We start from the raw sequence: 27572 nt of genomic DNA, 5'->3' as shown, positions 1-27572 counted from the left end.
ATCTTTACTTTCTGAAGTCTATAGTGTACGAATTTGAGCATGCATAGTCCATAACCATCGTAGCTATTCATTGCTAGTTTTGTCAGAAACACAGCCAGCTTTACCAGGACTTGTTCTCCAACAACTCCTCAATCACACGAGAAAGCATAGATGATTATCCTAATCTCCTTTCTCTACTACATCTCCAAACACTCGCATCCCCACCATATCTTAAAAGCTCAAGGAGCTAAAAGTTTCTTTTTAAATCACTAGAGACCATAGAGGGAGAGAGTAAACGCCAGCAGCAAGGAGGATGAATCGTAACATTGGTTGCTTGAGTGAATTGTTATGCTGCTCTACGTATCTGCTCAGCAGGTTTTCCTTATCCCGACAATGCCAACCCCTCCTATAGACTTCCTGAACTATATCTGAAATGTGAAGCCACCTCTGAGCTGATACTTAAAGTACATCTCCTGTATCCACAATCACATACAAACTAAAACCATCCAACTTCACTCCTAACACAGCTAGTGGTCATCCCTCCCAATGTTTACTTCTCTACCTTGGAATCAGTATTCCTCAAGCTTCTTTGAAATATTTTGAGTTTTATCTTGACAGCACAATGTGGTTATGTAGCTTAATCATCTCATTGGTATAACTACTTTCTCTGGCCTCAAATGGAACTTACACATTTTCTACACTAGTAAAGATAGCCCTAAAGTTTCTTTTGTCCAAGTCAAACACATTTTCCCCAGCAACCCCACCTATGACATCTTTCCCACAACCCAACCTTCCATAGTATGCTTGCTCTCATACCAAGGGGCGTTTCTAGTATCATCTTCCTAATCAACAAAACACAAAAAAATCTTGATAATTTCCCGTTAAACATTAGCCCTGCCCAACTGCCATCTTTCAGTTATGCGTTAAAATACTATTATGGTTAGTATTCTTAAAATCTTTCTCCAAATGGTCCTCCTCCAGCATATCCTCTCCATTTCATAGGTCTGGTCTCTCACTCGTCTTCCTAATGAAAAGCAATTAAAACCAAGTTTGAAATCTTCAAATCTAGTATTCAAACTAATATAAGTTAGTTTCCCTTGGTTTCAACAGTGCTGCTTTTTGCATGGTGTGCCATAGTCATTCAACCAGATTTCAGAACTTTAGGAAAACTTGCAATGCAATGTAAAATTTCGAGAAGACATTTTCAGCAAAGGAAAAAGTAGGCAAGTCTAGTTACCAGAAGTCCAAAACAAAGAGCTCAAAAAGATAATGTTCATCTGATTCTTAAAGAATAATTTAATTTTAAACACTCTATACAATAAATGCTGGCCCAGCCAGCATCACCTATGAGCGAAAAGTTTAAAAAAAACATGAAACTCAAAAGGTTGGGAATGTTTCTGTAACTTTACAATGTTAAAAAAACTGATGATGCTGCAGTTCCTGTTGGATAGTTCAACTAAAACTTTTGGTCACACCATGAAAGATGGAAACCACCTTGTGTCAGAATCAGAAATCTAACAACAGAAAACACCCACATGATACTCAGACGGAGTCTGAAAAAGAAAGCAAACTTATATATGCCACAAAACAAATTTAAAGCTAACTAATTAAAAAAAAACACATTTTGTTATGGCTTAGAGATTCAATGACCTTTTGATCTGATTACAGCCAATATCTTATCTCAGAGTGCTATGCAAAGCTCTTGCCCCAGCCCCACTTTGAGAGAGTGATGGCATTGTGTTTGTGCATGCCACCAATTAAGGCAGGGAAAAAACAAAGATTTCTCTTAAAGTGAACTGAATTTTACCAGTCCTTTAGAAAAGCCTCATTATGTTTATCACAAAAGTTAGTTTTAATCAGTGATAGAACATTACAACAGATGTAAAGGATGTACACAATGGTATCTTCATACTTGACATAACATTACTCATGCTATTAATCACAAGTAAAAGGAATGTTGGATTTTTCAAACTTTTACAAGATTCTCTGAGTTTTTCCAGGAAAGTCTGAACAGCGTCTAATATTCCTTACTGATTCTAAACTTGTATAGAAGAGATCTTCAGATGTGTCAGGCAGCATGTTTAGAACATTGGTACAGTGATTTAGATTTGGTGGCACCAGTTCCAAGAGGTTGAACAGCATGAATGTAGCAGATTACACTATATGACTGTATGTAATTTAAATGAGTTGTTCAAGCAAAAATGCTATAAGAATGTGTAAATCATGATAGGTTTCACTTGTGGAATCAGTATGTGGGGAGGGCAGAGGGAATTCTTCATTCCTATATGCTCTTAAACATAGGCACAATTCCCATAATCCCAATGGGTGCCCACCTGCAGAGGCTACACTAATTTATAATCAATTTAAAATCCCAATTGTTTTACCACTACACTTCCAATGACAAAACATTCCTCTTGAAAGAGAGAGGGGCAAAAATAAGTCACAATGGGGGAGCAGACATTTTAGAGATCAAGAACCCTGATGTTGAAGCCATCCTTGTGACTGCCAGTATTGCATCCCAAGTTTTGTCTTTTGAAATTTAGGCATTAGATAGAAACCTTTGAGCATGTGTTATACTTTTTGTGTTGTAACTGTTAAATAGATGAGGAAAACCTTAAGTTTTTAAACTAACAAAAAAAGACAACAGCAAGAGTTCTGCAATCCAACATAGTCATAACTTTTATTTTTTTCCTTTGTTTAGCAAGACAGTATTTTCCTCTTTTACAAAAAAAGTATAGCAGAAAAGTAATTAAAGTTTATCAAAATTCTTCATGAGGTAGTGCACTTGGCAACAAGGCCCCCTACACTACACACACTTGGTCCCGATGCACAGATCCAGCAGTTTTGTTTCAGTAAATCATAACACTACCTCGTGATGGATTTTTTGAAAAATTGCTTTAGAAAAGATGTACAACACATTGAAATAAGTTCCTTGACAAAACAACTTCCTCTTCTGCCACTAATATGATCAATAGCTTACATTGACTTGACGTCAAAGACATCATGCGACTTATAGCCTTCACGCACCGACATCAAATGGCACGACTGTAACATTGCTCAACAACATCAGAAGAGTACATTCAATTCAGGTAAATACCAATGGCATTGAGTGAGTTACAAGGCAGTTACACCAATCATAGGCTTCAGATCAGGGTTCATACTAGGAATTTTACTCTTTTTTCAAAAGAGGAAAACAACTTATCTTTAATTCCCTCAAAGAGAAAAAAAAGCCTTTGGTCATTAATAATCTTTTCATCAAAAGTTCCATCTTGTTTTCTCCCTTTCTCTACACATTTCATGTTCTATTTAGCTTAAAATAATATGTCAACTAAAAATGTCACCATGGTACAGTGTATGGATTCAGCCTAGAAGGAAGCAAGAGGTATGGGAAAAAGTAACAATTTTGAAACAAATCCAGTGTCCCAATCAAGCATCTCTCAGTATCAAGAGCAACAAGGACATGACTAACACAAAACTAAGAAACCATGCTAGGCGCAGAAGCTGAAGAACCTAAAAGGAACAAGGAGAAAGGTTAAAGTTTCAAATAAAAAGGGATTTAATTTTAAAAGTGTAAACACAAACAGAAGACTCCACCCTAAGCACTTTTGGGTAGTAATAATTAAAAACAGCAATCCTGGTTCATGTTATGAGTTGTGGAAGTATTCTTCCAGCTCACTCCAATCAATTGTAGTCTCATCTAGCAGCTGTTCTATTTTCAATATTGAAAATGGTACAGCTGTTTCTTTGGGAGGGAGAAAAGAGAGGAATAGCAAAAAAAAGGCCATGTTAGTTACAATATGATTTTTAAAATCAATTCCTTAGTTAATAAACAGCTGAAGAATTCATATTGATGTACAATCTTGTTAGTATTTATGTCAGCTCCAGGATCAAATTGGTGCTGTTCTTGGTTAATGATCAAATCAACACCTGCTTGGTAGAGTTTACATGTTTGGCCCAGACTTTGATCAGTCACTCAATTAGCGAGAAAAAAGTACTTCCAAAATATCTCAAAATAGCAAGATGGAGAAGTGCACCCTTTGATATTTTACTATTTTAGACATGCCAACAAAGTACACTACCTAAGTCAGATACTGCCACTTGCTCAGATTACAGCCAATTAAAAAACTTCAAAATTCAATGATTTGAGACTATTGACTCCCTGGTGGTTTTTTTTTATATCACCAGAGCTTCTGTATCACAAATAATCACAACACAGCAAGACTACTTTAAATAAACAATCAAGAGCTCCTAATGATCATGAGAAAGTGTTGTGCTCCAAAATACTTCCACTCAATACTTCAGCTCCAGTGCAGCTATACCGCTGAGCACATTTTCTTCAACATAATTTCACAGCCAGACTAATGTCACTTATACTCCACCCTCCCTGCCATTTCATTAAAAAAATATATATTCAAGATATAAAATTTTAAAAGTATTCTCAGAACAGTAACCGCAGCATGAGCAGAATGTATGTCAGGCTTCCAAGTGATATAGTATTTATCCAAAATACAATGGGTTTGATTGAGTAACGCATGTGCACCTTGATCATCCTGTGCACTTTTATTTGGTTTAAGAGAAATCCCTGATGGATAAATACTATATCCAATGGAACTCAGATGTTCACCTATTAGGTAGTTAATTTCATTCTCACCCTCTGGTATGTTGCTGTCTGTCAGATTATTGGATTTGCACGACTGTCCTGTCAAAGCAGTGGATGGAGAGGGTAAATACTCTTGGTCAGTGGGACCATCAATCCCTGCAGCATTTGCTAATCGTGCAGAGCGTCTCCTACGTTTGGATTTTTCTAACCAGGTGATCGGACTGCTGGGCTGAGAAGGGCCTTAGGGAAGAAGAGATGCTCAATTAGCCTTGTTTAAAAAAATAATAGTTTTGGTGTTTTGTTGTGGTAGCCTATTTTAATGTTAGCTTTTGATAGTACTATGCAATATAATGAAGGAAACAGTTATTTTGTACTCCTTTCAATTCATGCTGTTTTTAATGGAACTTATCATAAAATGGTTCGGATGGACGATAAGCTGGTTGTGTCAGGTTGACCACCAAAGAAAATTTACTTTAGCTGAGCGTTTATTTGTAAAAAGCAGTCACATTGAGATTGATGTAAAATTCAAAAGTTAAGAAATCAGACTTGTTTTTAATGAATGAATTCTTGGAATTAAAGTCAGGCTTCTATTTACATCAGCTGTGAGCATTTAAGTTGAGCGTGTTTTTCTTTTAACCTTAGTAGGAACCATGATCTCAGCATCTATGGTGCAGCCTAACCCATGAGCAGTAAAGTGGAGGAACTTGCATGCATCACATCACTTACTAAAATTACGGAAAAAAATCGAAAGGAAAGGTTTACGTAACTAAACATGCTGACATACCTGAAAATACCAGTTTACATGTGGTTTTCAAAAAAAAATCTTCATAATTCTTTCAACACAATTAACAGCCACAACTAGAAGCTAAGTAGCTTTTTGTTTAAAACCCCTCTAGGCAAGACTCACTAAGCAACGCACTAACCAGTCTGAGGGATATCTGAAGGTGGTGGTGGGGGTAATGTCTGAGGAAATTCTACATTGTGCAACTCCTTGCCCTGAGGTACAGTTGGGGGAGGAGAAGGATCTGAAGCCTTTATATTCCCAGATGGCTCCTCAGGCTTTGTTTTACGTGTTCGGAGTTTGGTTGAGTGTGGAGATGAAAAAAATGGATCACTTTTTTGATTCAGAGTACAGGAATCTTCACTGCTCACTTCAGTCTTCAGCTGGTCAGTGGTATAAGAAGGTGACAACTAGATAAAAGTAAAAGCGAACAATTAATATACTGATAATCTACTAGGATTAGTATTTACAGTATTCATGCCCAAGTCAGTGTCAGTTTTATAATCAAAAGCAGCAAATCAAGTTAAACATTTAATTCTAAACATATCATAATACAAATTTTAAAATGTGTCGTGATTCCATACATGTTATAAAATGACTAATTGTCCCACTTCTACAACAGCATTAACAATGAACACTTGAACAATAAAGTTACAGATTGATTAAAACAGTATCTCAAGAAACCCTTCTACATTAATGTTAGTATTACAAAGTATAAAACCTTTACATTATGGAAATAAAATTGTAAATTTGGTTGAACACAAGTTAATTTTATGCTTCTAAATGACTGTCTTATTTGTGTCTCGAATTTCTCAAATCCAATTAACAAATTTCAGTTCTATGACAAGCAAATGCCTCAATCGAGAATGTAAAGAAATGTTCTGAATTCCATTTAGACCAGTCTGGATTTCACTACATATTGTGAGAGACCACATTTTTCTTCTTTGGAATGATAAAACAAATGAAAGCTGGACTGCTATAGCTGAAATAACGATTTTCAAGTTGCAAAACTTTCATGTGCTGCATATTTTCTTTGAGTTGTGCAATACAATGCATTTTGAAGAAGTGAGGTGAACAATTTAGGCCACCAAGTATTTTGAGTTCAGAAAATTTGGCCTAACAACACCTCTGTGATTGGCTGAATTATAGAACGTTAAGACTGTGAATGCCACAGTGCAGAAAGCAAAACATCCAGAACCTGCAATCAAAGCACCCACCACTTTCTCGCTCTATGCAGGAATGACAGAAAAATTAAGGATGTGATAAATAAAGAAGACAAGATAAAGTCTAGTCCACCTGATCAACTATCGAAATTTAAGAAATCACCATCATCCTATAGACAAAAGTATGTCATCATTGCTAAAATCAAAACAAAGTAATTTTTCACATTGCCGTCTAGACTTTTGATTTTTATAATTTTGTTCAGCCTGTCTATATTATGTTTACACTCATTGTAAAAGTGTTAAATCCATCTGTCTCAATTATGATTATATGGGCATTGAGGGGTTTAAAGGAGTAGACATCTCTTTCCTGTCTTTTGTTAAAATTAAATGTGCTAAAGTAAATAGAGTTGCTTTACTGCTAATTATCTTAGTCTTTTTCTCTACTTCTATCCCAGCTCTTGATTTTTTGGGATACAGACTCATTGCTGGCAGCGTGCTCAGCCAGTCACTTATGCATTCTTCAAGCCAAACCTACGCAGTGTTTTGTCAGAGAACTTGTTCAAATTTGGAAGATCTCTCAAAGTGCACCAAATTCAGTTCTCTGTCATTGCTCATGCTCCAAAGTAGGCCACAGGAAAGTGATCAAAATGAGGAAACTTGACTGCTGTTTCTGACAGAGTCAAACATCATTATGGTCTAACATAATATCGAACTACATTTCCTATTAAAACTGCTCATCAAAAATACAGATCACGGATCAATCCCAAATCCTACATGACAATGCTAAACTAGATGTCTTTAAAAACTAAAATTATAGCTTCCTTTATTTCCTTTTCCTTTCTATTTTGACCCCTTATTATTGAATCCTCACTTACTTCTTGCAGGACTGCAAGATGGCACACCGAATCTGTGGATTTTGGATATCAGGCCTATCGGTCAGACACCTCAACAAATGACTAATCAAAATCAAACAATTTGCTGCAATCAGCACCTTTTTTCTACCTCTATCAAAAACTGTGGTGATCGATTGAAATTTCGTATCCTTGCTTTTGTCCTGATAACTGCAAGACCAAAAGCTTAGGCAATATTCAGAAAGCATTTATGCAAATACATGACTATTACAAAATCTTACACAGTTTTATTACAACTAGAAAATAATAATTTATTTGTCATAAAATCATTAATTAACCTTTAGCATTTTTCCAGCTCCAAGCTTGCATTATCTGAACAAAATTGAAGGCATCTCCTAGAATGAACCAAGCTACTGTACACAGCATTGTCACTTAGCTTTGTGTCTCACGTATTCCAAGATAGGGATTGCAGTGCTAGCAAGATGCCAGGTACACAGGCCACAAGTTCCAATAGCTCAATGTATCAAACAACATATCCAGTTGAACATTCACAGTGGGCAACACGTCAGTTGTGCACAACCAGCCCACACTTGCAAGCAGTAGAAAGGTATGCCTACAATGAGATGTGACTCTGCTACTGGACATAATTTATTAATTGACATAAATTGTTCTGACAGTTGCATGCTGTAAACCAAATCACAGAATCCAGAGTGTGCAAACAGGCCATGTGGCCCAACAGGTGCATACTGACCCTCTGAAGAGAACCCACCCACACCCATTGCCCTATTACTCTACATTTACCCCTGACTAATGCACCTAACCTACATTCTGGGTAATCCAAGATGGAGGACAGGAAAAATTTCTTAACAGCTGCTCCTTTTTTGAGGTATTTTAGGTGCTGGAGGGGTTTTCCTCGAATTCCAGGAGTAGCAATTACTGTTTTATATGCTGTAGCATTGTTTTGGAACTTTTGGGGGAAAAAAAAGTCAAAACAGCAGCAGTTTTAAAAGAGAAGAACACACAAAGGAAGCACATGGCGAGGTCATTGCGGGAGAGGGAGGAAGGAGGAGGGAGAACCTGCACAGTTACTGCCTTTGCTGTTTAAATTCATGTATCATTGGACATCAGAGTGCGTCTGGGAAAATTAACAAACAGTGAAATGCACAAATGATCTTGGAGGAATGGCTGGGCAAAGTTCACAGCACAGAATCAGATAAGTTAATCATTGTTTTAAGTGTGGCGTACAGAGAATCTGCAGTAGTGAGTAGAGTGGGTTCTTTCTTGATTGTGTGTTTTTGGAGATACGTATCTTGATTAAACTTAAAATATAAGCCATAAATATTAATTTAACCTGGGGCAGTGTTTGCAGAGAATTTTCTGGGTCTGTAGATTGTGAAGGAGCAAAAATGGCCTTTAGTACAGTGATATGCACTTCTTGTCAGATGTGGGAGTTTAAAGAGAGTTTAAGGGTTACTGTGGATTTTATCTGCCATAAATGCTGTTGGCTACGAATCTTATCAGATCGAATGGATCAGTTGGAGAGACAGTTAGAAGCAATGAGGAATGTGCAACAGCAACAGTATGTGATGGATGGCAGTTATAGGAAGGGGTGGGGGTGGGGGGGGGGGGGGGGGGGAGAGTCTCAGACACAGTCACATAGATGGGTTAACTCCAGGAAAGATGAGAGAGGTAGGCACCTAGGGCAAGAGAGTCTTTCATGGATATACCTATTTCAAACAGGCATGCAGTTTTGGAAAATGTAGGGGGTGATGGAACGTAGCACAAACAGCCAAGTTGCTTGTATTGAGACTGGCTCTAATGCAACGAGGGGTACGTCGGGTTCCAAGAGATCAACTGTGTTAGGGGATTCTCTAGTCCGAGGTACAGACAGATGTTTCTGTGGCCAGCAGCGAAAAAGCAGAATGGCGTGTTGTTTCCCTGGTGCCAGGATCACGGATGTCTCAGAGAGAGTGCAGAATATTCTCATGGGGGAGAGGGGCCAGCAAAAGGTCACTGTCCACATTGGAACCAACGACATAGAAAAGGTTGAGATTCTGAAGGGAGATTACAGAGTTAGGCAGAAATTTTAAAAGTAGGTCCTCCAGAGTAGTAATATCTGGATTACTCCCGGTGCGATGAGCTAGTGAGAGCAGGAATAGGGGGATAAAGCAGATGAATGCATGGCTGAGGAGCTGGTGTATGGGAGAAGGATTCACATTTTTGGATCATTGGAATCTCTTTCAGGGTAGAAGTGACGTGTACAAGTAGGACAGCTTACACCTATATTGGAAGGGGACTAGTATACTGGCAGAGAAATTTGCTAGAGCTGTTCAGGAGGATTTAAACTATTAAAGTGGGGGGGGGAACCCAGGGAGATAGTGAGGAGAGAGATCAATCGGAGACTGGTACAGTTGAGAACAGAAGCGAGTCAAACAAACAGTCAGGGCAGGCAGGGACAAGGTAGGTCAAATAAATTAAACTGCATTTATTTCAATGCAAGGGGCCTAACAGGGAAGGCAGATGAACGCAGGGCATGGTTAGGAACATGGGACTGGGATATCATAACAATTACAGAAACATGGCTCAGGACTGGAAGGACTGGCAGATTATTCCAGGATACAAGTGCTACAGGAAGAATAGAAAGGGAGGCGAGAGAGGAGGGGAGTGACATTTTTGATAAGGGATAGCATTACAGCTGTGCCGAGGGAGGATATCCCTGGATGTATTTCCAGGAAAGTTATTTGGGTGGAACTGAGAAATAAGAAAGGGATGATCACCTTATTGGGATTGTATTATAAACCCCCTAATAGTCAGAGGGAAACTGAGAAATAAACTTGTAAGGAGATGACAGCTATCTGTAAGAATAATAGGGTGGCTATGGTAGGGGATTTTAACTTTCCAAACATAGACTGGGACTGCCATGGTGAAGGGTTTAGATGGAAAGGAATTTGTTAAGTGTGTATAAGACAATTTTCTGATTCAGCATGTGGACGCACCTACTAGAGAAGGTGCAAAACTTGACCTACTCTTGGGAAATAAGGCAGGGCAGGTGACTGAGGTGTCAGTGGGGGAGCACTTTGGGGCCAGCGACCATAATTCTATTAGATTTAAAATAATGATGGAAAAGGATAGATCAGATCTAAAAGTTGAAGTTCTAAATTGGAGAAAGGACAATTTTGACAGTATTAAGCAAGAACTTTTGAATGGAGGCAGATGTTCGCAGGTAAAAGGACGGCTGGAAAATGGGAAGCCTTCAGAAATGAGACAACGAGAATCCAGGAAAAGTATATTCCTGTTAGGGTGAAAGTAAAGGCTAGTAGGTATAGGGAATACTGGATGACTAAAGAAATTGAGGGTTTGCTTAAGAAAAAGAAGGAAGCTTATGTAAGGTACAGACAGGATAGATCGAGTGAATCCTTAGAAGATTATAAAGGCTGGAGTATACTTAAGAGGGAATGAGGGCGGCAAAAAGGGGACATGAGATTGCTTTGGCAAATAGAGTTAAGGAGAATCCAAAGAGATTTTACAAATACATTAAAGACAAAAGGGTAACTAGGGAGAGAATAGGGCCCCTCAAGGATCAGGTCAGGTAGCATCCAAGGAACAGGAGAATCAACGTTTCGGGCATAAGCCCTTCTTCGAAACGTCGATTCTCCTGTTCCTTGGATGCTGCCTGACCTGCTGTGCTTTTCCAGCAACACATTTTCAGCTCTGATCTCCAGCATCTGCAGTCCTCACTTTCTCCCCTCAAGGATCAGCAAGGCGGCCTTTGTGTGGAGCCACAGAAAATGGGGGAGGTACTGAATCAGTATTTTGCATCAGTATTTACTGTGGAAAAGGACATGGAAGATATAGACTGTAGGGAAATAAATGGTGACACCTTGCAAAATGTCCCTATTACAGAGGAGGAAGTGCTGGATGTCTTGAAATGGGTAAAGGTGGATAAATCCCCAGGACCTAATCAGGTGTACCCAAAAACTCTGTGGGAAGCTAGAGAAGTGATTGCTGGGCCTCTTGCGGAGATATTTGTATCATCGAAGGTCACAGGTGAGGTGCCGGAAAGCTGGAGGTTGGCTAATGTGGTGCCACTGTTTTAGAAGGATGGTAAGGACAAGTCAGGGAACTATAGACCAGCGTGCCAGACGTCAATGGTGGCCAAGTTGTTGGAGGGAATCCTGAGGGACAGGATGTACATGTATTTGGAAAGGCAAGGACTGATTAGGGATAGTCAACATGGCTTTGTGTGGGAAATCATGTCTCAAACTTGATTGAGTTTTTTGAGGAAGTAACAAAGAGGGTTGATGAGGGCAGAGCGGTAGATGCGATCCATATGGACTTCAGTAAGGCGTTCGACAAGGTTCCCCATGGGAGACTGATTAGCAAGGTTAGATCTCATGGAATAAAGGGAGAACTAGCCATTTCGATACAGAACTGGCTCAAAGGTAGAAGACAGAGGGAGGGTTGTTCTTCAGACTGGAGGTCTGTGACCAGTGGAGTGCCACAAGGATCGGTGCGAGGTGCTCTACTTTTTGTCATTTACATAAATGATTTGGATGCGAGCATAAGAGGTACAGTTAGTAAGTTTGCAGATGACACCAAAATTGGAGTTGTAGTGGACAACGAAGGTGGTTACCTCAGATTACAACAGGATCTGGACCAGATGGGCCAATGGGCTGAGAAGTTGCAGATGGAGTTTAATTCAGATAAATAAGAGGTGCTGCATTTTGGGAAAGCAAATCTTCGCAGAACTTATATACATAATAGTAAGATCCTATGGAGTGCTGCTGAACAAAGAGACCTTGGAGTGCAGGTTCATTGCTCCTTGAAAGTGGAGTCACAGGTAGATAGGATAGTGAAAAAGGCATTTGGTATGCTTTCCTTTATTGGTCAGAGTATTGAGTACAGGAGTTGGGAGGTCATGTTGCAGCTATACAGGACATTGGTTAGGCCACTGTTGGAATATTGCGTGCAATTCTGGTCTCCTTCCTATCGGAAAGATGTTGTGAAACTTGAAAGGGTTCAGAAAAGATTTACAAGGATGATGCCAGGGTTGGAGGATTTGAGCTACAGGGAGAGGCTGAACAGGCTGGAGCTGTTTTTCCTGGAGCATCGGAGGCTGAGGGGTGACATTATAGAGGTTTACCAAATTATGAGGGGCATGGGTAGGGTAAATAGACAATGCCTTTTCCCTGCGGTCAGTGAGGGCACAGGTTTAGGGTGAGAGGGGAAAGATATAAAACAGACCTAAGGGGCAACTGTTTCACTCAGAGGGTGGTACGTGTATGGATTGAGCTGCCAGAGGAAATGGTGGAGGCTGGTACAATTGTAACATTTAAGAGGCATATGGATGGATATATGAATAGGAAGGGTTTGGAGGGATATTGGCCAGGTGCTGGCAGATGGAACGAGGTTGGATTGGGATATCCGGTCGGCATGGACGGGTTGGACCAAAGGATCTGTTTCCATGCTGTACATCTCAAAGACTCTAAACATTCCTGAACACTATGGACAATTTAGCATAGCCAATTCACCTGTCCTGCACATCCTTGGATTGTGGGAGGAAACCCACTCAGACATGGGGAAAATGTGCAAACTCTAAAGAAACACAGTTGTCTGAGGCTGGAACCAAACCCAGGTCCCTGGTGCTGAGGCAGCAGCACTATCCACTGAGCTATCATGCTGGTAACCACTGAATTACCATTTAAATCAATTTAGGATCATCAGTTTGTCTCACAGTATGATGCATTTGTCTATTATAGAAGCAATGTGTTAATGCACAGGGCCCTGATTTATGTCAGCAAAAGGAATTCTTACAGACATTTCACCTTTCCTATGTGGGGTACAAAAAAAAGGAGCCAGGGAGACTATCAACATCTGCAAGACTCCGATCAATGACTTAAAGCTGGCTATCAGTTCTACATTTCTATGCAACCAGTCAGCTCACTCGTCAGGCTGCATAAATCAATTTTTCATTCACCACGACCACTCCAAGTCTGTTTTGTTGCATCCTAATGCTGAATGCAAGATGAAAAGCTTCAACTTGTTGTGCCCATTAGCATTGTTTAAGTACTGTATACCAAACAACTGTCTTATTTGTATCTATTTCACTGAACAAATAAATTTCAAAGTTTTGGTTTCTGCTGCACTAGTACAACTAATTTCAATAGGTCTGTAAAGTTGCGCATTCAAAATAGAAAATTTCATCAGCATTTGTTAAATATTTGTCAGGATCTCTTCAAATGATAAGTTGCCTTAGAAAGGTCAAAGTATTTTATTATGATCTTAATGGTTATTATCAACTAAGGGACAAAATGAATAATAAGTGAACAAGTTAAAATCCAGGTCATAAAGTGCAACTCTCATTTCTTTTCAAACACTTTGGGGATTACAATCCAAGTTCCATAATATTCTTGCCTGCGCAAATCAACAGCACTGAATAGCAGCATAATAAATCAACTTTCACTTTTAGTGTGTGGAATCCAAGATGTATTCTGCAATTCTGATGTTATCACAAGTAGAAGAAATGACCACTTGTTTACAATTACAAGTATGTAACTATTCAATCTGTTATATTTGTCTTCTCACACTCAATTTGTACTGATTACATCTCAGAAATTAGCATCAACCTGGAGTCAGGATTGTAACCCATTTCAGTTGTTCAGTTTCTGCAGTGTAGCTGCAACGAGCAATTGTTTTCACATTGGTACAATTTAAATCGGATTCTGGCATTCATAAGTTGATTCTCAGGATTTCTTTTGCTCGATGTGACTCACTTATCCTGGCAAACAAATTGAGTCCATGAGTCAGCCTCATGTTTCAGAAAAGATTTCCCAGGATGTTGTTGTTGGAAATTGAGGGTTTGAGTTTTAAAAAAAAGGATGGATTGGCTGGGACCGTTTTCATTGGAGCATAGGAGGTTGTGGGGTGACCTTAGGTTTATAAAATCACAGTATAGATAAGGTGAATAGCAAAGGTATTTTTTCAAAAAATTGCTGGGGGGGCGGGGGGGTGGAGGTGGGAGAGTTCAAAACTAAGGGGCATATTTTTAAGTTGAAAGGTGTACGATTTAAAAATGACATGAGAGCAATTCTTTTTAAAGAGTGGTTACTGGATGAGATGAACTGCCAGAGGAAGTGGTGGGTTCAGGTACAGGTATAACATTTTAAAAGACCATTGGATAAGTACTGAGTCGGAAAGGTTGGGAGGGATCCAGGTCAAATGCAGACAGGTTGGGCTACTTTAGTTTGGGAAATTGGGTCAGCATGGATTAGTTGATCCGTATGGTCTGTTTCCATGCTGTATGACTATAACAGAGTCAAGATAGACCCAGGCAAGACATTCTTTAAGGGCAGAACATTTACTGGGCTAGAAGCAAAGAGCAAGGGAGTACAATTAATTGAAGAGCTGAAAATGTGTTGCTGGAAAAGCACAGCAGGTCAGGCAGCATCCAGGGAACAGGAGAATCGACGTTTCGGGCATAAGCCCTTCTTCAGGAACGGCTTATGCCCGAAACGTCGATTCTCCTGTTCCCTGGATGCTGCCTGACCTGCTGCGCTTTTCCAACACATTTTCAGCTCTGATCTCCAGCATCTGCAGACCTCACTTTCTCCTCAATTAATTGAAGAGATCTAACAACAGCCAACACAGGTACAACAGAAAATACAACCTCCATATTCAAAGCAGCAAACAATAAGTCCATCACTGGGCGTTACATTTTAATTTTTTCTTTCATTCAGGAAGGTCAGCTAGTTCCTTACAGACATCAACATTTATAAAAAGACTAGACAACAGTGAATATAGCTTCAGTGTGCTTGACAAGGGCAGAGTGTAAAACAGGCAGCATCTACTTGTGGAATTAAATTGGCACATGCAGAATAACAGCAGCTTTCAGTTATAAGTTGGGCTTTGTCTGTTTAATGGCAACTGACTTGGAATATTCTAAATGAAGCTGCTCCCCAAGCTCAATAATTATCTATTCAAGATATATAAATACCAAATAAAATGAAATAGATCTGAGTATTCAACATTTAAGCAGCAGTAGAACTAGACAGAAAACTGAATGATAAAAAGAATCCAGGATGCCTCTTCATTGGCACAACATTCATACCAAGGCTAAGGTATAAGGCTAAGTTGGAAAATGCAAAGAGTGGCTGTTAAAATCTCTATTTTTAATTAAGAATTTACTTAACTGAAGACAGATAGCCAAAATAGAAATACAAATTTATGACAGACAATGAGATTTTACGGCAATGGTTCATTGGATCATGTAATGCGGCTTAAAGACTAGACAGCCAAAATCACCAACCAGCAAAAAAAAATCCATTTTCAAATTGGTAGAATACACTCTAGGTGAATAATATGACATTTCTTTTAAGTTAATGCAACTTTTTAAAGAGAAGAATTTTGAGCTGTCATCTTGTGCTCATTAGGAAGTTGGCCATAACATCTTCACAGTCAGCACATCTGGAATAGACATTACATCTCCTCTCATTCTCCCCCCCCCACCCCCCCAAACACACACACACAGCGCCATCTCAATCTCCCAATAAGGCCAGTGTCCAAAGTTCCATCTTTGGCTCCCTTGCTTTTTCCTTTTTTTTGGTTCATGATAACAAGGAATAATTCTGATGCTACTGCATTTTAGAAGGATTTGCCAACCCTGCAATTCCAATGTTGGTGGTGCTTACATGCAGAAATTAATTTTGGCAGAGTCTTCTCTGATAGCTGCACATGGCCTACTCAATGTCAATGTAAGCTTGCAGATTGTGCTAAGTAGATAATTTCTTTTTAATATCTCTACTCCAATTAGCCACCTCAAAACAAATGGGCCGTAAACAATGCAGAAATGTTCCACATGAAATTACTATGGTTCAAACAGCCACCTTTTGCTTACTACTCAATTTCAATTGAGCCTCATTAGCACATGGTAGAATGGGAGAAGAGGAATGTGAGCAAAAATCAGCAGAAAGAAATTGGCTAAAAGGAAACCTCCTAAATATTTTCCTTTTTAACATAAAAATTCAAGTTTCAATTCTATAAAAGATAACACAGTTGACATTAACATTGTGACAACTACAGCATGCAGAGGGAGTGAACAGGTGAAAAGTGAGATTTTTGGGAATATCAGATTTCAACAGATTTTCAGCTTCTAGATTTTGCACCTCCATTTTCAGATTGCAGATACGCAACAAAACTACAGAATCCAGTTCAAAGACATGAAGGTGGAAGAGGTTTGAAGTTTTGCATAATTTAATATTTAGCTAATGTGCAGTAGCAAACAAAAGCAAAATGGATGTGCCCACATTCAATGAGGTTGTCACTGGTCATAAAATAAATTAAATTGAGAAAAGAAAATTTGCAGAAAATTAGCTGGCGATTTACAAAAGGTGGATAATGATAATGAGAGACATAGTAAATATATAATTATTTCACAATTGCATATACAAGGGAATGGGAACATGTACATGTTGTCATTGAATAATGCTTATTGCATCTAAAATAAAGAGGGGATTATATTGAATAGACTAAAACTCAAAAACAACGAAATCCTTAGTCCTGATGGATTGCACCCATACATTTTAAGAGGTATCTAAAGAGACAGTAAAGACAGAACCAATCATATATAATAATTATTATTATAATAGTGCCAGGGGACTAGAGAATAGCCACAGTGATTCCTTCATTAAAAGGAAGCCGAAAGTGTTCATAAAATAAAAAGGCCAGGCAATCAAACATCAATGGTTGGAAAAGTAATGGGATCCTTACTATAAGACCATAAGACATAGGAGTGGAAGTAAGGCCATTCGGCCCATAGCCCTTAATTCCTTGTGACATCAAGAATTTATCAATCCCTGCCTTGAAGACATTTAGCGTCCCGGCCTCCACTGCACTCTGCGGCAATGAATTCCACAGGCCCACCATTCGCTGGCTGAAGAAATGTCTCTGCATTTCTGTTCTGAATTTACCCCCTCTAATTCTAAGGCTGTGTCCACGGGTCCTAATCTCCTCGCCTAACGGAAACAATTTCCTAGCGTCCACCCTTTCCAAGCCATGTATTATCTTGTAAGTTTCTATTAGATCTCCCCTTAATCTTCTAAACTCCAATGAATACAATCCTAGGATCCTCAGCCTTACTAAAGAGAATGAAAGAACATTCAGGATGAGATGTAACGATGAATAGTCGACAAGGGTTTCAAAAGTTAAAATCTCAGCTGATCAACATTCTTGGCATTTTATTGAGGTGAAGAGAGAATAGATAATGGTAATGTAGATGATGTAATTTATTTGGATAGTTAAAATCAGTTCCAAAAGGCTTCTCAAAGTAGATCATTGAAGAAGGTCTAATAATGTAGATTCAGGGACAAGTGGCAGAATGGTTTGCTAGTTGGTTTCAAGATTTAAAATACAGCCTCAGACTGAAAGGTAAGCAATCAAGAGTGGCAGAAGGTGTGAAGTGATATTGCACAAGTATCAGTGTTGGAATCACTGCTATCCACAATTTACATTAACTATTTGAACTTTTGAATCAAGACTACAATTTCTAAATTTGGGTAATGGTAAATTGGCGGGGCGGGGTGGGGGGGGGGGGGGGGGGGGAGGGGGCAGAGTAGAACAGTCAGTAAGGACAGCACTGCAGAAATTTACAGGAGGATATTAATAAACTTCAGTTGATTTCTCCAAGGTTAACAGAGATAAACATGAGATATTACATTTTGATAGGAGAAATTTGGAAGGCGCAAGTATCGATCAGTAGGTGAAAAAAAAAACCTGAGTGCCTACACACCATCCATGAAAAGTTGAGCATTATATAAAAAGGTCAAACTAAGCACTATACTATATTATTTCCAGAAGAATAGAATTGAAAAGTTGTGAAGAGGGCATAAGGAAGTCACAAAATTATATACAAAAAGACAGATAGGTTTTAAGTGCGCAAAAATGTTGAAAATGGAGTGTGATGGCGGAAAATGTCAACTTTGGGAGAAAGAATAAAAAGGAGCAGCATGTTATCTAACTGGTGAGAGATTGCAGAAATATCTGGGTGCCCTTGCACTTGAATTTAAGTTCAGTAGGCAGATACAGCAACTAGGAGTCAATACCTGTAGTGCTGGAAAAAGCACAGCAGTCAGGCAGCATCTGAAGAGCAAGAGAGTTGACGTTTCGGGTGTGACGGAGGGGCAAACCCAAAACATTGATTCCTTTGTTCCTCAGATGCTGCTTGATGTGCTGTGCTTTTTCCAATGCCACACTTTATCGACTCTTACTTCTCCAGCATTTGCAGTTCTTCACTATTCCTAGATACAGCAAGTAATTAGGAAAGCTAATAGAATGTTGCTCATTGAGTGTGAAACTGAATATGAAGATAGAGAGGTTATGCTTAAATATAGAAGGTATTTATGAGACTCTCTGCAGTACTGTGGCACAGTACTGGTCACCTTATTTAAAGAGGGATCTAAATGCATACGAAACCATTCAGAAAAGGTTTACTAAATATTGGACCAATTGAGCTTTTGTGGTGTTTAGAAGGCTACTTGATTGAAAATATGAAATCCTGAACGGTTTGGCCAGGTTGAATGTGCCAGGGATTGTCCCTCTTTTGGAAGTCACTATTTAAATATCCTGGATAATTTAACACAGATATCAGCCATTGTTTCTCTCAGCGAGATGACAGCCTTTTGAAGTTACTCCATAAAAAGGTGGTGAAGGCAGAGAGCTTGATGATGATAAGGCAGAGGTCAATAGATTTTTGTTAAGCAAGAGTTTAAATAGCTATCAGGGATCGGCAGAAATGTAGATTTGAGGTTACAATCAGACCAGCCTTGATTCTGTTCAATAGCAGACAAGGTGGACGGTTCATATGTTGTATGTACCTACTTATGTAAATAGTAAACTGATTTGAGAAAAATCGACATGCACAGGAGTGAACATCATCTATACATGGGCTACATTTTGCATGGTAACACCATAAATCTCATTTAGAGGAAATAAAAGCCAAAACTGGGATATTAATTAATTAGCTAGCTAGAAATCTAGATAGTGTACACAATTTGGGCATGCTTCCTATGATTAACAACAGCAAACAAACATTCAGGTAAAAAATAATATCTATATTGACACAAAGACTTTTTGGCTTTTACTTCAAAGGGAATTGAGTGTAAAAGTAGAAAGTTTGCTAAAACTATAGAAGACACTAGTCAGACTAGTTAGAATAAAGTGAACACCTCTGGGTTCCCTTTGAAAGAAACCAGCACTAGAGACACCAGAGAAAGGTCATGAGGCTGACACTAGGTATGAATGGATTATCTTATGAGGAGAGTTAGGCAGATTGAGCATGTGCTCGTGGAACACAGAAGAATGATCTTAGTGAAACATACAAGATTCTTAGAAGAGTTGACAAATTAGATGAGAAAAGGTTGTTTCCTTTGAGTTTAGGAACAGAGAGCATAATCTCAGAATAAAGAGTTACGCATTTAGGACAGATATGAGGAGGAATTGATTCTGAGGGTAGTGAATCTGTATAATTCTTTAGCACAGAGGGCTGTTAAGGCTGGGTCATTAAGCATACTTAAGGCTGCAATAGACAGGCAGGAAGGGAATCAAGGTTCAAAGAGAAAAGGCAAGATTGTGGAGTTGGCAATCATCAGAATCACAATGGTGGAGCAGAATGGCCAAGTTCTCTCCTACTTCTTATTAGCACAAAGTGAGGGGCGAAGAGTGCAAAGTGGTGATTTTTGTGATGGTAACTGGATATATGATTAGATTCCCTACAATGTGGAATCAAGCCTTTCAGCCCAACAAATCCACACCTACCCTCCAATGAGTAACCCACCCAGACCCATTTTCCCTCTGACTAATGCACCTAACACTATGGGCAATTTAGCATGGCCAATTTCACCTGACGTGCACATCTTTAGACTGTGGGAGGAAACTAGAGCACCCGGAGGAAACCCACGAAGACACGGGGAGAATGTGCAAACTCCACACAGACAGTCGCCCGAAGCTGGAATCGAACCTGAGTCCCTGGTGCGGTGAGGCAGCAGTGCTAACCACTGTGCCGCCCCACGTTTGGAAAAGAAACAAAAAGGAAACCCAGGAAGCATAGAAAGGCAATGGTGCAGGTTTTATTGCTAGATTATTAATCTGGCAACTCAAATAATGTTCCGAGGACCCAGGTTGGAATCCTGCCACGACTAAAATTTTAAATTTTAAATTTTAAAGAGTGTGGAATTATTAAATCGACAGATGACCATGAAACCACTTGGTAGTCAGGAAAAACATATCTGGCTCATTGATGCCCTTCAGAGAAGAAACCTGCCATCTTCACCTTGTCTGGCCTACATGCAACTCCAGATCCACAGCAACATGGTTGACTCTCTGCCCACTGAAATAATCTAGCCATTCAGTTCAAAGCCAGCTCGGCATGGGCAATGAATGCTACCAGTCAGTGACACCCACCTTGCACAGGTGAACAAAAAAGTGCAAGTAATGAAATACCTGCTCTCTCTCTTTACCATGCAAAGTCCCAAACACCAAGGTCTCACAAAGAAAGTTCAATTTGTGGAGTACGCAGTTTTTAGCTTACGTAGGAAACTATAATGTTAGAAAAACACCAGTCGAAACAAAGCACCTCACTTCAGGAGTTTTAGTAAAGGTAATAAGACCAAAAGACAATAAAGTGCAGGAGCAGAAGTTGGCCATTTGGCTCTCCGATACTGCTCGGTCATTGAGATCATGGCTAATCTGATAAGATCAACTCCACCTTCCCACCTTATCCCCATAACTCTCTATTCCCTGTTTAAAATGTTGAGTCTCTCAGCTTTGTTTATGTGTAACAATTCAACCTCAAAACAAAGAATTCCAAAGGTTCACTCTCCTCTGAAGAAATTTCTCCTCACCTTCAATGTGATTATGTCCACTGGTCTTGGATACTCTCATAAGTGGAAATAACTTCTCTGCATCTGCTTTGTCAAGTCCCCCGATAATTGCCGTATGTTTCGATAAGATCACTTCTCATTCTTTTAAACTCCAAAAAGTGCAAGTACAACCCACTCAAGTTCTCAGAAGAAAATCACAATTCCTGGGATCAACTGAGTGAATCTTTTCTGGCTTCCGACACTAGTCTACCTTTCATCAGGTAAGGGGACCAAACTGCTCAGTACTCCAAGCATGATCTAACCAGTGCTTGAAAAGTTTTTTTAAATTTCCTCATTTTTAAATTTCATGTCCTTTGAATAAAGGCCAACAGTCCATTTGCTTTGCCTATAACCATCTTTGTGAAATGCACGAGGACCACCAAACTCCTCCAGTATTGCACCTTTATGCAGTCTATCCCAATTCAAATAATATTCATAGCTCCTTTTACCTGTTGAAGCGCATAACCATTTTTTCCACATTCCATCAGCCAGGTTTTCACCCACTGAACCTGTCCATATCCCTGTGCAAATTTTGCCATCCTTACCACTTGCCTTCCCACCTAATTTTGCATCATTGGCAAACTTGGCCATAGTACATTCCAGTATGCTAGAGTGTGGTGCTGGAGAAGCACAGCAGGTCAGGTAGCATTCGAGGAGCAGGAGAATCGACATTTTGGGCAAAAGCCCAAAATGAGGTTGATGAGGTTGATGATGGGCTTACGCTCAAAACGTCGATTCCTCTGCTCCTTGGATGCTGCCTGACCTTCTGTGCTTTTCCAGCATCACACTCTTGATTCTGACGTCTAGCATCTGCAGTCCTCATTTTCTCCATTCCAGTAGGCTTCATGGAATAATCATTTAATTCGTATATCTGAGATTCTATTCTCTGAACTTTCAGTAGGTTGAGAGAAGCAGGGAACAAGTAACCCCCCCATCCTGTAGCTATGGTAGCCAAGTCCTTCTGACTTAAACAAAAACAAAAATTGCTGATAACGCTGAACAGCTCTGGCAGCATCTGTTGAGAGAAATCATAGTTAACCACGGGCGGCACGGTGGTTAGCACTGCTGCCTCACAGCGCCAAAGACCTGGGTTCAATTCCCGCCTCAGGTGACTGACTGTGTGGAGTTTGCACGTTCTCCCCGTGTCTGCGTGGGTTTCCTCCGGGTGCTCCGGTTTCCTCCCACAGTCCAAAGATGTGCAGGTCAGGTGAATTGGCCATGCTAAATTGCCCGTAGTTTTAGGTAAGGGGTAAATGTAGGGGTATGGGTGGGTTGCGCTTCGGCGGGTCGGTGTGGACTTGTTGGGCCGAAGGGCCTGTTTCCACACTGTAGTCTAATCTAATCTAATCTAATCTTAACGTTTCAGGTCCAGTGACATTTCTTCTAAACATGGCTCACTGGACCCAAACATTAACTTTGACTTATCTCACAGTTGTTGCCAGACCTGCTGCAATTTCCCAGCAATTCGCTGTGATCCATAGAGTTGAGGTCATCAAAAACTGTGTTCACACTTGACGAGGTCCATGTGCTTGTTGAATTACAAAGGCTCCCAGTTAAGCAACAAAACTAGTTTGGCTTTAAAAATCCTCAATGATCTCACCTCTACCTTCTCACCCCTCCAAGGTATCCACACTGATCAGTTTTGGATTCTTGAGAGTCTCACTTGACTGTTCTGCCTTTGGTAGCTGCAATTTCAGCTGCTCAGCCAACTAGTTCTGGAATTGCCTCATTAAACCTCTGACTTGACCCTGCTTTGTTATGGACTTAAAAATCTTAGAACAATCTTTTTTGTATTCTGTTCTAATTTTCACCCGCTCATCATCAAATTTTATTTTATAACAATTCAAAGCACTTTAAAAATACTGCTAAAACAAAATGCGCCATATAAATGAAAGTTGCTCTTGCCCTGAATATATAATTTTCTTAAAATTATAAAAATGCTTGGATATTTTTTTTTCTTCCTCTACAAAAGCTTCCACTATCCCAGAAACAGTAACAGAGATCCAAAGTAAAAGACAACTTGTACTTAATGTTAACTTGCACTTCTAAGTAACAAGTTAAAAATTAAAATTTAAAAAGAGGAAAATTGGGGAAGGAAGTCTCAATACTATTACCAGGTAAAGAAAAGCTTCATGTGCTTTTCTGCACTACATTTTCAACATCTTAAGGGTGACTACCTGAGACAGAAACTAAAATAACTGTGGAATGCAAACATAGTAACTTCTTGAGCTTAATCCACAGAAACTGTATATTGGATCAGTTGAATACAGCCATTGCAAGAATTAGCTTGGTTGAGACTGATAGGTAAAGGGATCAAGGAGAGTATAAGTGACTCAGTCAATTACAAACCTCTTTTGGAAGAGAACAAATATGCCATTTTAAAAATAATTTATTTAAATTCACTGGAATAATGTTAGTATTTTTCACAAAAATATCAGCTTGGCTTTTACAATCCATTTTGAAAAGATACAAGCCAAGTAATTTTCATAAATGGCATGAGAGAAAACATATATTCAAAAATACTTCAGTTCTTTGCAACAGTTGAAAATCAGAATTTGCCATTACACAGCCAATTTGGTCAAGTATAAAAATTAATATGTTCTAACATTCACTTTTTACTGTTTACCAACATTTCTTATCAGTTAAACTTTAAAACAAGTTTAATATACCATTACTTTGACATGTTTCCAAGACTACAAAGATTATGAAGGTGCAAGCTAAGTTTATTTGAGGGCACTCCAAATGTATCCAAATACATGGGGCCATTTACACAACCCTAAACCATGAAAAGCAATTTAAAAAAACACTTCCAAAAACATCACAACTTGCTCTGAAATTTATAGGCTTATAAAACTTGTATTAGGCATTTGCTGTCCTTCTAAGCACAATTATGATCTTTATTCTCTCCAGCTTTGAGTAGGGTTACTCTAAAACATGTTTAAAAATACTTCATTCATACCTGATCAGGCACATGGTGACTTCCAATACCATCTTCCAGCATTTCTGAACCATCACCACTCACAGCTTTTGATGCCAACAGACCTGCAGCACAGAATTATGAAGAACCCTATTGTCAGTATATTTACTCACTTTTCCAATGAAGAACAAAACAAATAAAAAGAGTATAATTTTAATACCCATTCTCTATTCAATCTTCCAAAGGAAGAGAGGAAGGTTATCTGTGGCTCATATTTTACTTTTCCTGTACAGTTATGCTGAACCCTGCAGTATTGAGCTCTACAGAGAAAGATTACTTTATACAAGAAAGATAGTGTTGCTTCAGTGGTCAGATTTATATTAGCTTACGAGAACTGAAGAGATATGCTACTTGACTTGATCAGTCAATTGCTGAGATGTACAGCTTATGCAGCTGGCACCAGTGAAATTTGTGCACACAAATTTCACCTGAAGCAACACTAACTGTTTGTGGGGTAAGCAGACATCTTATTGAACTGGAGACCACACTTAGTGGAAGATGCCAGCTGCAAAACTACTGCATAGTAGTTTAATTTGCTGTTCAGGTTTTCCACATACGTTTACTAAGTGCAGGAACAAGGCTTCACCCAAAAAAAAAGCCTCTCTTACTGCAATGATTATGCAGATCTTCATGTCTGATACCTAATGAGCAGAAAAGATTGGCTTCTGGACTCAGGTTTCATTCAGAAAATAATTCATGAGTAGATGCTCCCTTCTCCTTGTGAAAAAAAATGCACAGAGTATTTAAATTTGGGAGAAAAAGAAGAAAAAATAAAGTGAACAAAATGAAAATGTTCATCATTGGCAGTATCACTTGCTCATCCCAATTCCACTCAAAAAAGTGGCTTTCTAGACCTTGCAGAATACATCTAAGAATCACCAACAAGGCTGACAGTCTGGAACAACAAGTAGATCACAATGGATAAGAATGACAGATTTCCTTCCCAAAAAGGCCATTAATAATCTAGACGTATTTTTATAAATATCAAATACAGTTTCACAGTCGCCATTATGGACACTAGCTTTACAGTCCAGATTTTATTAATTGAATGCAACAGTTGTCATGGTAGGATTTGAATCCATTGTGATGACACGTCCAGTGATATTATCACTAAACAATTGTCGCTCTCAATAAAATGTTCCAAATCCCATGTCATACAACAGAATCTCACTAATTTGATTACTACAAGTCTGATAGCTGATAATTAAAACTCATAAGCAGTGGACCAACTAAACTCTACCTACTAGTTCTGCTGTGTCCCTATAGGGAAATGACAGTACTTCAGACCTGATAAACAGAATGCCTCTTGTGACTTACTAAGCAATTTGTTTTTGGAAACTCAAACAGGCTGATAGGGTTTTATACAGAACAGACATCCAAATGACCAAAAATAGGCCAGTACTCAAATTTTCAATTAATTCTAACCTGTGATTTTGTTGAGGCGTGCTCTTTTTGCCTGGAATGAGCAAATGACACTAGTTTTCCTCTTCCTTGCGCTTGATGTTTCTGCATGTCCGAAAGTCTGCTTTGGCTCATCAAAGGTCAATGGCTCAGAGTTTCCTGAGTAACAAAAATAGTCGCCATTAAGGTTCAACATCACAGTACAGATCTTTACTGAAATTAATTGAGATTTAAAGTCAATTTACTTTGAGTAGAGACAAATAAACTCCTACAGTGATATAATCACTGATCTTTGTCAATTAAACACTGCTATTTCTGACTATTTGATGCCCATGCTCTGTCCTAAATGCAATGAAATAGTGCATAATCTATTTTGTATCTTGCCCCAATATCGATACTTCATGTAAAAAAAAAAGGCAAATTCAACCACTTAAATTTTTTTGTAAAGACCTCAATGTCTATTTGCCCTGCAGCTCACATTGTTTACTAGTTGGCCTTCTCTGCTGCAACAAGGTTACAGTGGCTCAGGAGCCATTACAGCTATTTTCTAATCAACTGGTTCAAAACATTATATTCTATGGCACTTAATCACACTCATTCTGTATTTGTTCAGAGCCCTGATCATGTGTTTAATAATAACTTTTATATTTCTTTCTTTCTTTCTTTCTTTCTATCTGTTCAGTGTTGACTCCTTGAGCCTCTACAACTTCACAAGCACTGCTTGGCCCTTTGCTATTTTTTCCAAAACAGTCAATCGATTTCTAAAACATTACCTGTCAGAACTATATTGGAATAGTCATTTATATACAAACTGCACTTCAAAACAACATTGGATTAGGCAATGCAAAGACCTTTTGGGGTCATTAATATTATAAACTAAATGTTTACTCCTTGTACTTAATTCACTAACAGCTGAGCCGCTGATATTTGGAGTGAGTTTATTCCCTGGGAAATGACAGAATATACCTCTGGGGGATTCTAAATAATACAGCAACAGGTTCTAGCAGATACACTATTGATAAAACTAAAATACTGAAAAGTTGATATTTAAAGAACTAGAAAATTTTTGAAAAGTCCATATTTCTTGATTCTTAATCTTTATTAAGAGCCTAAATATAATACACTGCAATTTGGACAAATTCTAACATGAGCTGTTAATCCTCATATATAGTTCATATGTCATGCAGCAGTTAAGGGATCTTCATCACAAATGAACTGCAAGCTACAAAATGCCATTGAAAATGAGAGAGTATGGTGACCTGACAATACTAATGCTTCTCAGTTTCAGCCTCCTTGCCTTGGATGAGGGGTAACAGGTGCACCCCTTCATCCAATCAGAACATCTAGTCACGGCAGATGGTGTCCTCTTGTACTGAGTGAAAGCTGCATTGCCACTGATACCACCTTTTGGGACAGTCACCGAATGCAGATTACTTAGTCATCTCTCATTTGTGTGGATGAAAATTAATTCTCATCTTGGTGTACAGAATATAAATGCAAACGAGTAAAGTTGTTGCAAATCTAAAAGGCAGAAAATTCTGGAAATATACAGACCAGCATAATTAATTTGGCTGAAAACTGTACTTTCTGGGACAGCCCAAGGACATAAAGAACTGCTATGTAAATGCAAATTGTGCGTTGGAACAATTTTGACACCTTCAGCTACAAGGCATTAACTACTGAAACTAGTTTTTAAACTTCCGGCCAGCCTTGCTTTAAGACGCTCCTTAAAATCTCTGGCCAAGCTTTTCTAATATCTCCTTATGGTTGAGTCAAACTTCAATTTTAAATATTCCCCATGAAAAACAGTTTATTTGTATTTACACTTCAGACTGGTTTCATCAATGCAGAAACACAAACAAAATGTACAAAACAGGAGTTGGACGCTGTGCACGTATCCATGCTGTCCA

The 27572-nt window shown here is 38.9% G+C and overlaps 1 protein-coding gene across 4 annotated transcripts in view; it reads right to left on the bottom strand.

Annotated features, from left to right (window-relative positions):
* Positions 1-27572, bottom strand: part of phf20l1 (PHD finger protein 20 like 1) — a 131516-nt gene that overhangs the window by 64281 nt on the left and 39663 nt on the right. For 3 of the 4 annotated variants that reach the window (XM_043687886.2, XM_043687888.2, XM_043687887.2), the window contains exons 8-11: positions 25687-25821; positions 24244-24326; positions 5503-5770; positions 4631-4819 (exon numbers count right to left, since the gene is read on the bottom strand). In XM_043687886.2, the coding sequence (XP_043543821.2) occupies positions 4631-4819; positions 5503-5770; positions 24244-24326; positions 25687-25821 (675 nt within the window). The remainder of the gene's footprint in view (positions 1-4630; positions 4820-5502; positions 5771-24243; positions 24327-25686; positions 25822-27572) is intronic. The other variant, XM_043687889.2, reaches the window with a different exon arrangement.

The sequence above is a fragment of the Chiloscyllium plagiosum genome, unplaced genomic scaffold (assembly GCF_037043375.1).
Source record: "Chiloscyllium plagiosum isolate Xiang-an unplaced genomic scaffold, Cpla_swu_hap1 HiC_scaffold_4, whole genome shotgun sequence".
Taxonomy (NCBI): domain Eukaryota; kingdom Metazoa; phylum Chordata; class Chondrichthyes; order Orectolobiformes; family Hemiscylliidae; genus Chiloscyllium; species Chiloscyllium plagiosum.
The sequence above is the reverse complement of the archived record's forward strand: the minus strand, read 5'-3'. Positions and strand labels throughout refer to the sequence as shown.